General features: G+C 38.8%; 1 protein-coding gene across 4 annotated transcripts in view; it reads right to left on the bottom strand.

Annotated features, from left to right (window-relative positions):
- TRIM69 (tripartite motif containing 69) overlaps positions 1-17,112 on the bottom strand; it is a 44,318-nt gene that overhangs the window by 10,549 nt on the left and 16,657 nt on the right. For 2 of the 4 annotated variants that reach the window (XM_025472937.3, XM_025472939.3), the window contains exons 2-6: positions 11,878-12,354; positions 10,938-11,033; positions 8,141-8,374; positions 7,157-7,179; positions 6,956-7,080 (exon numbers count right to left, since the gene is read on the bottom strand). In XM_025472937.3, the coding sequence (XP_025328722.1) occupies positions 6,956-7,080; positions 7,157-7,179; positions 8,141-8,374; positions 10,938-11,033; positions 11,878-12,354 (955 nt within the window). The remainder of the gene's footprint in view (positions 1-6,955; positions 7,081-7,156; positions 7,180-8,140; positions 8,375-10,937; positions 11,034-11,877; positions 12,355-17,112) is intronic. The other 2 variants (XM_025472938.3, XM_025472940.3) reach the window with 2 other exon arrangements.

Raw genomic sequence — 17,112 nt, 5'->3', positions numbered from 1 at the left:
GAATTATTCCCTACACTGGAATTTATAAAACTACATCCAGCAGGCCAAATGTAGCCTGCTGCCTGTTTTGTAAATAAATGTGTATTGAAAACATTAACTGAAAATTGAACAAATTAACAGCCATTCATTTACGTATTGTATATGGTTGCCATTTCAGTGCAATGTAGTTAAGTTTTGTGGAAACATACAACCCACAAAACTAAAATATTTGCTATCTGACCATTTATAGAGAAAGTACCAGCCTCTGCCCTAAAATAATAGTTTCTATTATAAGGCAGGAATGGAGAAAATATGAACCTGAAGAAAAAGCAAAGGCCCAGAAATAAAAAGTATGAAGTATATTTTACTATGATTTGACCACAGTTACATTATTAGAAATAGCCATAGATTAAATGAATTTCTTTTCTTTTCCTTTTTTTTTTTTAAGATTTTATTTACTTATTCATGAGAGACAGACAGAGAGAGAGAGAGAGGCAGTGACACAGGCAGAGGGAGAAGCAGGCTCCATGCAGGGAGCCCGACATGGGACTCGATCCCAGGTCTCCAGGATCACACCCCAGGCCGAAGGCAGGGGCTGAGCCCACTGAGCCACCCAGGCATCCTGATTAAATTAATTTCATTTGATTTTCTTAGATGTAGACTTAGGCCAAAAATGAAAAATCAGTTTGTGCTTTAAATGATTGCTAGAAGTGAAGTTTGATTTTGCAGGGCAAAGGGTACAAGAAGAAAAACATAATGTGTTCTGAACACTGCTAGAATTTGCAGAGTAGAGTAACACAGAAGAAGGAGCTACACAGAGAATTTCAAATATCTACAAAGGGATTCCCTCGAAGCTGTATCTGAATACTGATGTGCAATTAGGGCCAGTGAAAGAATCTCTAGAAAAGAGTAGGCTGAACGATTTCCAGAGCCCACACAAGCCTGGTAATAGTTTTCAATCCTGCCATCCATAATGAGAAAAATGTCATAATATGTAGAATGTCATGCAGAGTACTCAAAAGGATATTACCTTAGAAAATGGGCTGTTAGCCCTAGATTAGAGGCTGCTCTTGAACTACTCTAGCAAAGCTTAGAAACTTCAACAAAGTTTAAAGTGTCAAAAGGAACAAAGTTATGTCAAATAACTACATGCCAAAGTTAAATCCAGGAAAGCTTAAAGGATTATAACAAAATCCAGCAAACAACAATGTAAAATTGATCATGTTTGTCATTCAATAAAAAATTACCAGCCAGAAGAAACAAATCTTCCATGCAGAAGAATTCCAAATAAATTATGTAGATACTCCACACTCAAGGAAGGGAAGCATAACTCCCCTTAAGTGTGGGCTGTGCATAGTGATTTCCTTCCAAAGTGTAAAGGGGTGGGGAGTAACTTAATAGTGGGGAAACCTGATGAATACTACCTCAGCTAGGACTGGTGGTATGGTAAAAACAAATACCAAAATACTACATTTAAACCCAGGCATATTGATAATAACATTGTCAGTGGTTACAATGCCTCCATTAAAAGAGATTGTCAGAATGGATAAAAAACACAAGGCTTTACATGCTAGCTACATAAAATGCACTTAAAATATAAAAACACTAATAAGTTAAAAATAAGATGATAGAAAAAGATTGACTATGGATGTAGCCATAAAACATGATTACTTTTACAACATAATTAAATCTCGAAAAGCATTATGCTAAGTGAAAAAAGCCAGACACAAAAGATCACAAAACGTATGATTCCATTTATTTGAGAGTTCAGAAAAGACACAACTAAAGTGAAATAAAGAGAATGAAGGAACTGACTGCAAAGGGATATGCAGGAGTTTTGGGGGTGATAGAAACTTTTTATATCTTGATTTAGAGATGTTTACAGAAGTTTAAACATTTGTCAAAACTCATAAAATTGGAAGAGTTAGCAACCAGGAGGGCAGGGCAGAGGGCTTGGGTTTAGCTGTGGGGAAGAAGTGGCCAGTTTAGGACCTCAGGGGACAGATGGGATAGATAGCAGAGTTAGATGAGACTCCAGGGGTTGAGGGACAAGGATAGGAAGGTTAAAGAGGAAACTAGATCTTGGGGAAACTATGGTGAGGAGAGTTGTGTTGATAGTTCCTGCAGTGACCCAGGGGAGGACAGCCTTTCAGGCCAGGCTGTCACGCCTTCTGGAGAAGGGGAACTGGACCTCTAGGCAGGCACTGCTCCTGCATGGCCCAAGCAAGCACCAGTGCCCTGGTTTGTATGAGAGGAAGAAGGCAGTTAGAAGCCCTAAAAGATGGGATCTTGCCACCCTTGCTGGAGAGGAGGCGGAATTGAGACACTTGATGCCTGGAGAATGATCAGGAAGGAAGGCAGTGGCATACAGGTCTGCAGGTGGATTGAGAGGGCAGACCTTGAACTTGTCAATGCCAGCAGCCCCCTTTTTTTTCAGAGGGTTACAAACCCATGTGGGGATGAGGCCTGGTCTTGTGGAAACTGAGCTTAGCTTCACGGGTATATATAATTATGGTTCAGCCTGAGACAAGGTCCAGGGCATGCCCAGCCTGGACCAGGTCTGAGTGTGAGGCCAGGCCCCTTGTTGGAGGTGAGGGTGGTCTCAGGAGTGATTGAGGAGGTAAGGTGCCATGTAAGCGGTTATTGGTATGGCTCCTGATGTCTGACAGGCTGGGGCTGCTGAGGCAGGATGTGTGTGTGTCTGTAGACAAAACCAACCCACACTTTATTTCCCAGGTGACAGTGCTCCCCCACTTCAGATTTTTCCTCTAGGTTTGGTGCTAACTTCTATGAGCTCATGCCCCTCCTCCTCCCTTTAACTTTCTTGAAGTTGTCCATTCACTTAAAACATTGCTTCTGGGGGGCAGCCCGGGTGGCTTAGGGGTTTAGCGTTGCCTTCAGCCCAGGGTGTGATCCTGGAGACCCGGGAACCAGCCCCACATCAGGCTCGCAGCGGGGAGCCTGCTTCTCCCTCTGCCTGTGTCCCTGCCTCTCTCTCTCTCTGTGTGTGTCTCTCATAAATAAATAAAATCTTTTTTAAAAATTGCTTCTGGTAACTTGGGAAGCCTGGGAAAGTTGCTGAAGGCCCTGAGAAAATCGGTTGTATGGGTTATCATAGAAGAGGAAAGGCCTTCCCTGCTGATACTCTGGGTGATGTGGGGTGGTGGTGCTTGCCTGCAGAGCGGGCAGGGATTGAATGTATACCTTGGGTGGGCCTGCAGCAATGACCCCAGCTGACAGTTACAGAATGCTTCATGGACTATGGTTTGTTACTGTAGTTTTCATTGTGATCAGATACCAGGAAGAACGGAGCCCCTGACCAGTGTGAGTCATAGCAGTGCAGGAGAAGAGACACTCCAGGAGAGAGCCCACCTAAGTTTATGTCTGCAGACTGAATTTCCAGAGGCTTAGGATATGGAAGTTCTTCAGTGTCCTATTTCCAGGCCTTGCTCAGGAAGCACTGTATTCAGAAGGCCACTTATGGTTTTCAGATGAGCTTATGAGGGGGCAAGCATTAAAAGTCGAAAGCAGATGCATCAGGCCATCAGCAGATGTGTTGCTTTATTGTTTGATCCAGGAGCACCAACCTCCAGGCAGTGTGAATGGCAGCAGGCACCCTTCCTTTTCTGGGGTGGAGGTTTTCAGATGCTACAGCTTCTAAATTGAGACTCTGGTAACTCCGGTAATAACTAGTTCTGGGCTATGAATCTTGCTACAAGAAGATTCTTAAGGTTTAGGACATTCTGACATGCTACAATGCAGAGTGATGCCTTCTAGACGAATCCTGCAGATGGAGCCCAGTCCATCTCACCTACCTGCCTGTCTGCCTGCTTGCACTTTGTTTGATGGAATCAGTGTGATGATCTAACCTGTATTTTGGGAAAGTGTTCACATTTGAAATGCCTTAGGCAATACTTAAATAAAGCATACCAGCAAATTGGAGGGAGGGGTCACTGTGTTTCGCTACAGTCTTGGGTACAAGTTGGTTGTGGCCAAATTCTGTCAGAAAGGGCATGTCTATTCGGGCATTCTGATTGCATTGCAGATAATTAAGTGAAAGGAATGGTTGGGGTACTGTTAGTGATCTTTGATTTTTCGATGTATTTTTAAAAAGATTTTGTGTATTTATTCATGAGAAACACACAGAGAGAGGCAGAGACGAGGCAGAGGGAGAAGCAGGCTCCCTGCAGGCAGCCTAATGTGGGACTCTATCCCAGGTCCGCAGGATCACACCCTGAGCCAAAGACAGATGCTCAACTGCTGAGCCACCCAGGCGTCCCACTTCTATGTATTTTTTAAAAATATGAATTTTGCATGATTTAATTTCAAAGTAGCAATCTTCAAATGGGAGGACCCTGAGGTGTGAAGGTTGGGGGTGGAGCACACCTTGGCATTGGTACTGGGAGGGGTGGGGGTGAGGAAAGGGAGAAAGTTGAGTTGGTTAGGTACATGTTGCAGAGGTTGAGGGTGGTAGAGAATTGGGTTAAAGGGAATTCTGGCACAAAAGCAAGTACAGCTCTAGAGCATGTAATATATATACAACTGGGCAATGGGCAAAGAAAATACTAGTTAAATTGTCTCTTGGAAGCATAAAAATTGGTTAGAAACTTAAAAGTCCTTTAGAAATCTAAATGCAGGGAAAGAAGCAAAACAGTTTTGCTTTGGTGCAAGGTGGGGGAAGACTGAAAAGATGTAACTGAATAGGAATACCAGTCACACAGAAGTCTGGGGTTCAGAAGCAGGTGGGTGCAGAAATTTACATCAGTGGAATAAATAGCCTTCACTGCTTTGCTAGCTTCTCCAGTAGTTTATGTGAAGGTGTATAGTACTGGAGAGCTAGAAGTCTTAGGAAAGACTTTAAATGCTCAAATTGTGAGCTTTTAAAGTATTTAGATTTTAAGAAGTAAGTTTAAAATTTTGGTGTACACGTGAGATTAGAGTTCTCTTATGGATTTGTAATGTTTCTACTTACTGAGATTTTGTGATTGAAAATTCTAAGTAAAGTGAAAATGCAATGACTTTTAAAGGAATTTTATGTCTTAAAAACATATCTCTCATCTTTGTGATCTCTGTTATCTTTGTTAAAAATTTTTGCTATTACCTTAGTTATTGTAACAAAAAATAACCTTTTGGGGGGGCACCTGTGTGGCTCAGGGGTTGAGTGGCTGCCTTTGGCTCAGGTTGTTATCCCAGGGTCCTGGGGTTGAGTTCCACATCCGGCTCCCTGCAGGGGAGCAGGCTCCCTGCTTCTCCTTCTGCCTATGTCTCTGCCTCTCTCTGTCTTTCAGAAAGAAAGGAGGAAAGAAAGAGAGAGAGGAAGGAAGGAAGGAAGGAAGGAAGGAAGGAAGGAAGGAAGGAAGGAAGGAAGGAAGGAAGGAAGGAAAGAAGGAAGGAAGGAAGGAAGGAAGGAAGGAAGGAAGGAAGGAAGGAAGGAAGGAAAAGAGAAAAGAAAAGAAAAGAAAAAAAAAAGAAAAAGAGAAAGCAAGCAAGTCTTTTTGTGGTCCCTGTAAAATTACTGTAATATTTGGTACCAAACAATCCATGTGCCCTTGTGAAGGTTAATCAGTTCTTTAATTTGAATGTGTGTGGTTTTTAAATTGATCCAGTACTTGAGGGGCAACTATCAGTCAAAATCAGTTTGGGGAATAAGCAAAATGAGGGGGCGGGTATCTATACTAGATGTGGTCTGTTTTTAAATATTCAGAGAAAGATATGAAGACTATTTATGATGATTCTTGTTTCTGAGATGCATCTATTGAATTGGTAAAATTTTATCAGTGGCCTTTGATCCTGTGCCTCTTCCCCTTAAATTTCACTTAAAATCCCCAATGCTTGTTGCCTCTGGGATTTCTGTCTTCTGGGTTCTTTTTTAATGTTTAAAAATATGCTGGTATTGTTTGGTTTTTAATCAGTGACTTGAGTACGATATAATTACTGCAATAGGAATTTAAAGAGTATTAGTCCTACATATGTTGGGAAATGTGTTGGAATGTGCTGTTGTGAAACTGAAGCTGTGGTTAAAGTACTCTATGTTGCTCTGTCATAAAAACTAGTCCTGTTGCATAATGTATGTGATTGCTAATCATTTTTCCCCCTCTTTACAGCACAAATAAGGGTTTGGGTTCTAAATTCGTTAAAAAAAAAAACTCATCAAATTGTACACTTAAAATTGGCGAATTTTATTCTGTGTTAATTAAACCTCAGGCTATGTGTAGTAAAGCTGTGTTTTCAATGTCAATTGCTTGGAAAATTTGTTAACAGGAATGAATTTGTGATTTTCATTAAATCAGTAACTACAAACAATAATAATAATGAATCTATATGAATTAAAGAACATATTTTAAGAAACTTTATTTAGAATTTTATTTCTATAAATATTATTTAGAACTTTATTTTATGTTCTTGAATTGCCATGTGTGTTCTTTTGTCCTGCTCAGTCCCTTGGTATCTGCAGGATGACAAAAACTTGTGTCCTTATTAGGTACATCTATAGAAATTATTGATTTTCCTTTGAAGTACTAAAGATCTCTAAACAGTTTCCTAAAATGTTATATTCTATGTTATGAACATCAAAAACAAGATCTATAAGGACTCTATTACATGCAAAAGGTATATATAGTAACCTCCTCATTCAGGGCAGAGAAGCCCCAGGGATTTATAGAACTGATTTAGAGAAACAGGATAAAATAATTGGTTGTCACATTTGATAGAACAATGAAACAAAATCATAGGCTGAGAAGTAATTCTCACATAAGACTCTATTTACCAGTGAAAAGTCATAAATCCTTGGGTCATAGTACCAGAAGAAATTCAGTCATACTGACTGAAGTCATACCACAGTCTTCTTTTGGTTAAACTCTACCCTTCCCCTATCCCAGACTCTAAAGTATTAATTAGGGCCACAGAAGAGGTCCCACAGAGGGAACATAGATTAGGAGCCCCAGGAACCAATAACTAAACTACTGCCCACTGATACCTGGAGAGAGAGAGGACTGCATTTCCCTCCACATCATGTATTGGATGGGACCTTTGTATAGGCCTGGGTTCAGCTTTCTGGAGATAAGCTCTCTGGGCATCAGTACCCTCGTTCCTTGCTCCAAGCTGCAGGGAACATAAATCATTCTAGACATCCTCCACAGACAAAGGAAAGGTATTAATACCATACAGAAACACTTACCTATCCAAGAGAGATGTGATATCCTAGAAGAGGAAAGGAGTAATAAAGAAGTTAGATGTCTATTTATCAACACCAGAAATTTCTTTGGTGATACTGGCCACCACCAGAATTTGATCATCAATACTGGGATCCTGTGCAGAAGTCCCCATTCCATCACCACCAACTCCTCCCACTGTCCATATGGCTTTCTGATCAGTATCCTTCATCTAACCTGAGATAAACTGGCTTTATCTTACTTTAGTTTTCTAGAGTTCCCTTTTACATGAAATAAGAGAAATTAATAGGTGGGCCATTTCTAGCTATACTGCTACATGATTTCAAGAAAAACACCATAGGTCTTTCAGCCCAAAGCCACTTTTCCTTAGTCTGGCTAAGTAAACTTCTGAGTGCTGAGCTGATAATTAATGACACTTTAGAGGTCAGGCTTCGAGTAATAACAACTGGCAAACACCTTTCAAACAGGTCAATTGAGGGATTCCTGGGTGGCTCAGAGGTTGAGTGGCTGCCTTAGGCTAAGGGCATGATCCTGGAATCCCAAGATCCAGTCCCACATCAGGCTCCCTGCATGGAGCCTGCTTCTCCCTCTGCCTGTGTCTCTGCCTCTCTCTGTGTGTCTCTCATGAATAAATAAATAAAATATTTTTTAAAAAACCCAAACAAGTCAATTAAAAGCCAGTCTAAGGTACAACTCAGGTTGCAACATTCTTATTTTTGAGAAATAAACCCTCAAAATTATTTTTGAAGAAAGATTAAAATATTAATAGATGCCATTATTAATGGCATTTATTATCCTTTTTAGGAGAGTGAAAACAAAGCTTCCTATTGACTGTAAGGCAAAAGTAGCCTTCTGCTTTTCTCCCAGAGAGTCTTAAAAGCACTAAAGTAGGTTTCTTCCCCCTTCCCAATGGGTAAAGCTGCTTCTACATCTTTCCAACCTTCTTCCCCTGCTAGTGTACCCATAATTATGTTGATATGGAGTCTCACTTTGAGAAAGTCGAAGGGATTCTGCTGTTCCATTCGTGCCTGGATGCTCACCAACATCTCCTTGGCTAGGAGACACTGTTCTTGAAGCTGGTTCAGATTCAGCTCCATCTCCTCATTCAAGGCTTTCCCCTCTTCTCGGAGATCATTTAAAATGTTCTTTTCTTTGCTGTGCAGGAACTGATGTAGCTTTAGAAACTCCAAGGAGATGTGTTGCTGCAGATGTAGCTTGTTTTCCTGGAAACCTCCATGATCATCATCATGGTAATTACTGAGACTAGCACTTGGGGATGGGGACCCACACCACTACTCATATACCATAACAGGAAAATGCACTAAAATGATTCGACCACACTAAGCAGAGTTCTTTGGGAGACTTATTTTGTTTTTCTCAGTTTAATAGTTCAGGAATGAAATAGTCAAAAGTGATCTCTAGGTACCTATTGCAGTACCAAGGTGGTAACCAATCCCATAATAAATAAGGTTGTGGGGTTAATTAATTAATTAAACATCCTGGAATGAGTAATAGTATCCTCCTACCAGAGGTACAAACTAATGTCTGCCAAGTGATGCTGTTAGACTGGGGCCATCAGGAGGCTGAAGGAACTATTCTTACCTAGAAGACAGAGCTAGGGGGATGTCACTTCTGCTGCCAGGACACTATAGAAGAAGCAGGAGACAGGCAACGTCTGAAGCACTGAAATTAATAACTGTTCTATCCTTTCCTAAGGTAACCACAATGTCCTGAGGGATGAACCATCTGACATTTGAGCTTCTCAGAACTTTATCCTCCTGATTTCTAGTGATCTCCACCTTTATCTACTCATTCTCTCAATCACACAGGATTTTATCATTCCTAGCAATTTCACTATCTCCAAAATTAACTTCTTGTGCTCACTTAGGTACCTCTACTGTAACAATTATTGGTCTCATTGAAACCTCTTATTCATTGACCCCCTCCATTTCTGTTTATCATCTTCTTCTGTCTCCATGTCCCCTCCTATCCAGCTTGGATTTTGTGGTCCATCATTATAATGGCACTCTTAAAATTCACTCTATCCTCTAGCTCACACTTTTCCAATTTTCCTTTTACCTATTTCATCACTATTTCACATATTGGTTGGTTCTTTTTTAACCAAGCTCTAAATATTGGAGTTATTTGATATTCTGTCCTAGGCTCTTTCCCCTTCTCATTCAATATTCTCTTTCTAGGTAATATCCTCTCCTCACACAGATTTAAATCAGTCTCTTTGCTGACTTCTTATTCCCAGTCTAGATCAACTTCTGAGCTCTAGATTCCTGTATCCAACTGTCTATGACGTCTCTACTCACCCTTCTCACATCTAATCAGTCACGACATCCAGGTCATTTTTTTTTAAATCTCCAAAGCTTATGCTGAAGCTGTTTATTTCTCTCTTTCTCTGTGCCTCTCTTGTCTAAGCTACCATCATCACTCTCTGGGATCACTGCAATAGCCTTCTAACCATTATCCTTATCATTGTCTCTCTTCTCATAGCCACTAGACTCATATTTTCAAAATGAGATGAAATCATGTCCTATTTAAACCTCTTTAATGGCTTCTTACCATAGGAAGAAGTTCAAAATTCCTAATGTTATCTACAAGGGACTCTGTAACTGGGCCCATATCTACCTCTTCAAGCTCATCTTGCCTCCCATGATCCAATTTTATTGGCCTTGTCTCTGTTTAACATAGCAACCAACTTCCTATCTCAGGACTTCTCCATATGCTCTTTGCTCTTCACAGAACATTATTCTCTAGGCCACTCTCTTCATATTCCCTTCAGTCAGTTCACTTGGCTAAGTTACTTGTCCTTTAATTCTTAATTTTTAATGGGTGATTTTTTTCAGAGAATACCCCTCCCCTAGCCTAGATTAATTCTTCACATATATTTATTATAGTACCCTTTATTTTCATTTATAGTAATTATCACAGTTATCATTTTATTGCTATTAATGGGATTACTTAATCCCATTAATCTATCTCCCACTCTAGTGTAATATAGTATCTAGTGTAATGCCTTACTCAATAAATATTTTTTGAATGAATGAATGTTGACTGTAGTAGCTAAACTAGGAACTCTTAAAACAGAAACAACATTCTCTGGAGACATTATTTCCATCTATCCTTCTTTCCTTCATTGTACATATTTCTTATTCCAGATGCCAAAAGCCAGAGAAGACTCTCCCATAGAGTAATTATGAAAAAACAGAACTACCAATTTAGCCCCAAAACCTAGGGACTGCTTTGCCAAGTTTCTAACTAGGAATGTTCTCCTAGAGCTCCTGTGAAGTTGACAGTATAGGCAATGGTTTATTTAGTTTGGAGGAGCTAGAAAAGATCAAATTGGATGGTGAAAACCAGCAATCTGAGAAACCTTAAATCAGAGGTAGCCTGGTTATAAACTCAAAGAAAAGAAAGGTATTTCTTTCGGCATAATAATCTTTAGCGGATTTTTCTGATAAATCCCTTATTTTGCCATATGTAAAGGGAAATATCAGACAGATCACAACCTCAAAACAATCACCTAGTGATTGAGCCATCAGAAGGATCAGCATGTAACAGAAAAGGTCAGTCTGCTCTCTCTGTTGATCATCCATTGAGAACTTATTTCACTGCTATGTTTCTTTCCACCTTACAGTGTCCGCTTTCTAATTCTATAGCCCAGGTGTCATTTAGTGTATTGATAATATATGTACAAGCACCTTTCTACCCATGTAGCTGAAGTTACAAGGAAGGTATTCCAGTTCTATCTCATAACCCCTCTGCCCTGTTTCTCACCTTGTAAGCAGCAATAGCATCTTTCTGCATATTCTTCAGGGACTGAAGTTCCTTCAGGGTTGCCTCCAGTTGACCCTGATGGATGGTGAGCTCCTCCTGGGAATACCATATAGAATTATGGTCTACCATATAGAATTAACCACACTAACTTGGGAGATGAAGGGCCATAGGGACATCTCTCCTAAAGCCCCAGGGTATCAGAGAAAACAAAACAAAACAAAACAAAACAAAACAAAAAGCTCTTGCTGCAAACCTTTCCTTAACCCCTGAATTCCTGTCTCTTCCAAGAATTGTAAAGAAAATAACAAACAGCAGAAAAACTTAGTTTTATGCTATTAACTTACTACAGAGGTTTGAAGAAGCTGACTCTGCATTTTCTGCTGTAGTTGTTCTGTTCTCACTATCTATACTTTTATTTATGTTATCACTTAGAATATTCATTTCTCCCCTCTGCCCATTCAAATGCAAATGATTTCCCATCTCAAGCTTTCATTCACCATACATCCCTTATTTCAGTATTCTCTAATCTTCTCTGAAATTCTAAATATTTACAAATTACAAATGTGACAACATTTAACTCTCAATAGTACACTATCTTGATTCTGTTGTTTTATTCATTTTAAGTTTGACTAAATTTCAAGACTTTTGTTAACAAGAGTAATATCTTGTACATCCATATTCTACAGAGTGTCTAGCAGAGTCTTGTCGTGGCAGGGTGTAGGTAAATATTTGATTGATTGAGGGAGTAGCCGGAGCTATTCCACTACTCCTTTCCTATAATCAGCAACTCGAGAGAAAGAACTTTGCAGGATATGTTGTATTTTCTGAGCTTACTAATAATCATCTGAATAAAGGGGTGGGGTTGAAAGAGAGAAGAAACCCTACAAAAGATTTCTCTCAGCTTTCCTAAGGCATTATTCAAGGCTCAAGCCTCACCTACCATGAAGAAACAGACAGCATCAGAGATCTGCAGGAAATCTTTAGACTGCTCCACAGACAGCCGAGCATCTTTGCATTGAAAGCAGATCAGTTTCCCATCTGGCTTACTGAATAGTTTCAGGTTCTCTCCATGCTCTGGGCACTGTGGATGGCCCTTGAGTAAGGGTAGCTTCTTAATCTTCTCTACCAGCTTCTCCAGTACAAGATTGAATGTACAGTTACTATATTGACATAGCATCTTACACTCAGGACAGAATGTTTCCTTTGCTTGCTGCTTCCAAAAGTTTTGGATACAGGCCTGGCAGAAGTTGTGGCCACAGCTTAGCATCAATGGATCACGGAACCAGTCATTACACAGTGGGCAGTGTAGCTCCTTAGTAATGTCTTGTATCTGCACTTTAGAGGGTATTTGGGTGATCAGATCATGTACTTCACCATAGTTGCCTGGGTCGATGTTGGAGGAAGGTCTGGAAGATACCTTTGGAAAAGAACAACTAAAATGAGTTTCTCTTTCTTGCGGCCCATTTCCCCACTCCAAGATAGTGGGCTCCATTATTAAAGGAGCTGAGAATAGGTGCAGCCAGAATAAAAGCACCAGTCTCCTTTTTGAAAGTTACCTGATAAATTCATTGTTGTCTGTCTGTCTGTCTGTCTCTCTCTCTCTCTCTCAGATTTTATTTGCTTATTCGTGAGAGACACAGAGAGAGGCAGAGACAGGAGAAGCAGGCTCCATGCAAGGAGTCTGATACAGGACTCAATCCCGGGACTCCAGGATCATGCCCTGAGCCAAAGGCAGATGCTCAACCGCTGAGCCACCCAGGTGTCCCAAATTCATTGTTTTCTAACATTATCTCTACTCTCAACACTATTTAAACTTTAATAGAGGGGATCCCTGGGTGGCTCAGTGGTTTCGTGCCTGCCTTTGGCCCAGGGCACAATCCTGGAGTCCCGGGATCGAGTCCCACATCGGGCTCCTGGCATGGAGCCTGCTTCTCCCTCTGCCTGTGTCTCTGACTCTCTCTCTCTCTATGTCTATCATAAATAAATAAAAATAAATCTTTAAAAAAATAAACTTTAATAGAGAACTAAGGCAGAAGAAAGAGTACTCAAGAATGTTTTTTGTTGTACATCCATACCTCCACCCACTTTCCTCATGTATCAGTTAAAAGTTTACTTTCAATTTCTACTAGTTATTACCTTTTTATTTTGTTTTGTTTTCTAGATATCATGTACAAAGAATTGGAATCAGTGGCAATCAGATTCCTCAGTGGCATAATATCACCAATCATAATATCATCCAGGCTTTTCTCTCCCCCTTTTTAAGAACACATTACAGAAATAACACATATACAGAAAAATACAGATTCATGCATATAACTCAATGACTTTACACAAAATGAACACATCTTTGTAATCATCCCCTGATCAGGAAACAGAGAACTACCAGCATTCCGGAAGTCCCCCGTATGCATGCTTCAAGTCACTATCCCTCATCAAAGTTGGCCACTGTCTTGACTTCCAGCACTATATACTGATTTTGCCTGTTTTTGAGTTTTATATAAATGTAACCATGTACTATGTATTTTTTGTTGCTGACTTCTTTTATCAGTCTTACATTTGTGAGATTTTTATATATTATTCTATGCAATTGTAGTGCATTTATCCTCATTCCTGTATATAATATTACATTGTGTGAATATACCATAGTTTTTTTCTCCATTCTACTGTTGAAAGACTTTTGGGTAGTTACTAGTTTGAGGCTATTATAGTGTTGCTGAGAACATTCCAGTTCATGTGTGTGTGTATATATATATATATATATAGAGAGAGAGAGAGAGAGAGAGAGAGATTTGTTTTGTTTTTTTTGTTCAACATAAGTTTTGAAATTCATCTGTGTTGATATACATAACTGAAACTCATTAATTTTTACTTCCATACATACATACGTGTGTGTGTGTGTGTGTGTGTGTGTGTGTATTTCTCTTGGGTATATACCTAGAAGTGGGAGTAGGTCATAGGTTTGGCATATATTCAGTTCAGTAGATACTATCACACTGTTTACTAAGTGGCTATATCAATTTACACTGCCACCACTGTTTTCCCATACCCTTTTGAATACTTAGAATAAGTATATTTACTTTAGCCATTCTGGTGGGTATGCACCTGTACTGCACTGTGCCTTTAATCTGTATTTGCCTGATGACTATGGATATTGGGCCCATTTTTCATATGTTAATTGTCCATTTTCATTTCCCCTTTTGATGAAGTACTTAAGTAGTGTCTATTCACAAGAGTTCTTCACATATTTTAGATATGAGTTCTTTATCAAATATATATATTACAAATATCTGTTTCCACTCTGTGGTTTGGCTTTTCACTTTCTTAATGATATCTTTTAATAAACAAAATGTCTTAATCTTTTAAAACTTTATGTTTAAATGGAACATAAATACAGAAAGCAGCATGAAAAAAATGCATAGGATATTGATCTATTAATACATGAATAGTCATGAAAGGAGAGAGAACCTTGCCAGCTACCCCAGAAGTCTTCTATATACTCTCTACCACCTATATGTCCCCCCCATTCATGAGATTATTACTATCCTGAATTTTGTGTTAATCATTCCTTTTGTGGCCTGTTTTGATGCTATATAAACAAAATTGTATTTTATGTATTTGTGCCTTGCTTTCCTTGTTCAACATAACTTTTGAGATTCATATGTGTTGATACATATAACTGAAAGTCATTCATTTTCACTTCCATATAATATTCTTTTTTAAATTTTTTTAATTGGACTTCAATTTGCCAACATATAGCACATCACCCAGTGCTCATCCCGTCAAGTGCCATATAATATTATATTGATGAAAATTTACTCATTTTACTGTTGATAGTCAACTGGATTGTTTTGGTGTTTTGCCATACAACCAATGCTACCATGAACATTCTTTCACATGCTTCCTGTTACGTATATGCAAGGGTTTTTCTAAGTGGGTTTTTTTTTTTAAGATTTCGTTTATTTATTCGTGAGACAGAGAGAGAGAGAGAGAGAGAGAGAGAGAGAGGCAGAGACCCAGGCAGAGGGAGAAGCAGGCTCCATGCAGGGAGCTTGACACGGGACCCAATCCCAGGACCCCAGGATCACGCCCTGGGCAGAAGGCAGGCGCTAAACCTCTGAGCCACCCAGGGATCCCAAGGTTATTTAATGCTAAACCAACCTTTCTTTCCTGGAACTAACCCATCATGATCATGATATATTATTTATGTATTACTAGATTTGGTTTGATAATATTTTATTTAGGATTCAACCTTTATGTTCATGACTGAGATTGCTTTTAATTTTCTTAAACCATTCTTGTCTGGTTTTCTTATCTAAGTTATACTAACTACATAAAATTAATTGGGGAGTGTGCCTTTTTCTCTTCTCTGAGTTTGTGTAAAAATAATAGAATTATCTGTTCCTTGAGTATTTGGCCAAATTTCCAGCATAGCTCCTGGGACAGATGCTTTATTTTTTTATTTTGTATTATCTGGAAGTACTGATTTACTTCTTGAAAGTTATGGGATCATTTAGATTTTCTGTATTTTCCTGACATGGTTATGATAATTTATATTTTTCTGGGAATTTACTTTGCCTAAGTTTATAAATGTATTAGTATAAAACTATTCTCTTACTATCTTTTTATTGTAAGATATAGATACATAAGAATATATAAAGCATTTATATATTTTTAAAATAATAATAACAAAGCAACACTTTGTAATTACCACCTGGGTTAAAAAGTAAAACACTGACTGCCAATACCTTCAATGACCCCTGTGTATTCTTTTCCAATTGCATGTGTTTCCTTTTTTCCTCATAAATAGCCAATATTCTGCTTTTTGAGTTAAACATTACTATACTTTTCTCTATTATTTCATCATCTATGATTGCATTCCTTAGCTAATATAGTGTTTATTTTTTCTTCTGTTTTGAACGTTACATAAATGGAATAAATTGAATTTATTATATATTATATATAATATATTCCATATAAATGGAATTATACTGTATGTGTATCTTTCTGTGACTTGTTTCTTTCATTTAACATTATGTTAAAGTCCATGGCAAGAATTTCCACAATAGCTAAACTGTGGAAGGAGCCATGATGTCCTTTGACAGATGAATGGAAAAGATGTGGTATATATATATATATATACAATGGAATATTACTCAGCCATCAGAAGAGACGAATACCCACCATTTGCTTCAATGTGGATGGAACTGGAAGATATTATGCTGAGTGAAATAGTCAGAAAAGGACAATCATCATATGGTTTCACTCATACGTGGAATAAGAAATAGTGAAAGGGATTATAAGAGAAAGGAGGAGAACTGAGTGGGAAAAATTAGAAAGGGAGACAAACCATGAGAGACTTCTGACTCTGGGAAACAAACAAAGGGTTGTGGAAGGGGAGGTAGGTGGGGGGATGTGGTAACTGGATGACAGGCACTGAGGAGGGCACTTGATGGGATAAGCACTGGGTGTTATACTATATGTTGGCAAATTGAATTTAAATTAAAAAATGTAGGACACTGGGTGGCTCAGCAGTTGAGCATCTGCCTTCCGCTTGGGGCATGATCCCGGAATCTGGGATCGAGTCCCACATTGGGCTCCAGTCTCATATTGGGTTCCCTGTGGAAAGCCTGCTTCTCTCTGTGTCTCTGCCTCTCTCTCTGTGTCTCCCATGAATAAATAAATTTAAAAAAAAATTTAATGTAAATATTTAAAAATACATTATGTTAAAATCATTATGTATAAAACATAAAAACATTATGTTAATCATAAGATTAATCCATGGAGAACCCTTGCAGCTGTTCCTCTTCAATTATATATAGATTTCATTATGTGAATATACCACAGTTTATGCATCCAGTCTCCTGTTAATAGACATTCATTTCAGTTTTTTTTAAAGATTTTAAAAATTTATTTATTCATGAGAGACACACAGACAGAGGCAGAGACACAGACAGAGGGAGAAGTAGGCTCCATGCAGGGAGCCTGATGTGGGACTCGATCCAGGACCCTGAGATCACGCCCTGAGCCAAAGGCAGACGCTCAATGCTGAGCCACCCAGAAATCCTTCATTTCAATTTTTTTGACTACTAAACACAATGCTTTTAATAATATTCTTGTATGTGTCCCTTTGTGAATATGTATAAGAGTAAATATAAATAAAATGTAATAAAAAATT

This window comes from Canis lupus, chromosome 30, assembly GCF_003254725.2.
Source record: "Canis lupus dingo isolate Sandy chromosome 30, ASM325472v2, whole genome shotgun sequence".
Taxonomy (NCBI): Eukaryota; Metazoa; Chordata; class Mammalia; order Carnivora; family Canidae; genus Canis; species Canis lupus.
This window is presented reverse-complemented; position numbering and strand designations above follow the sequence as displayed.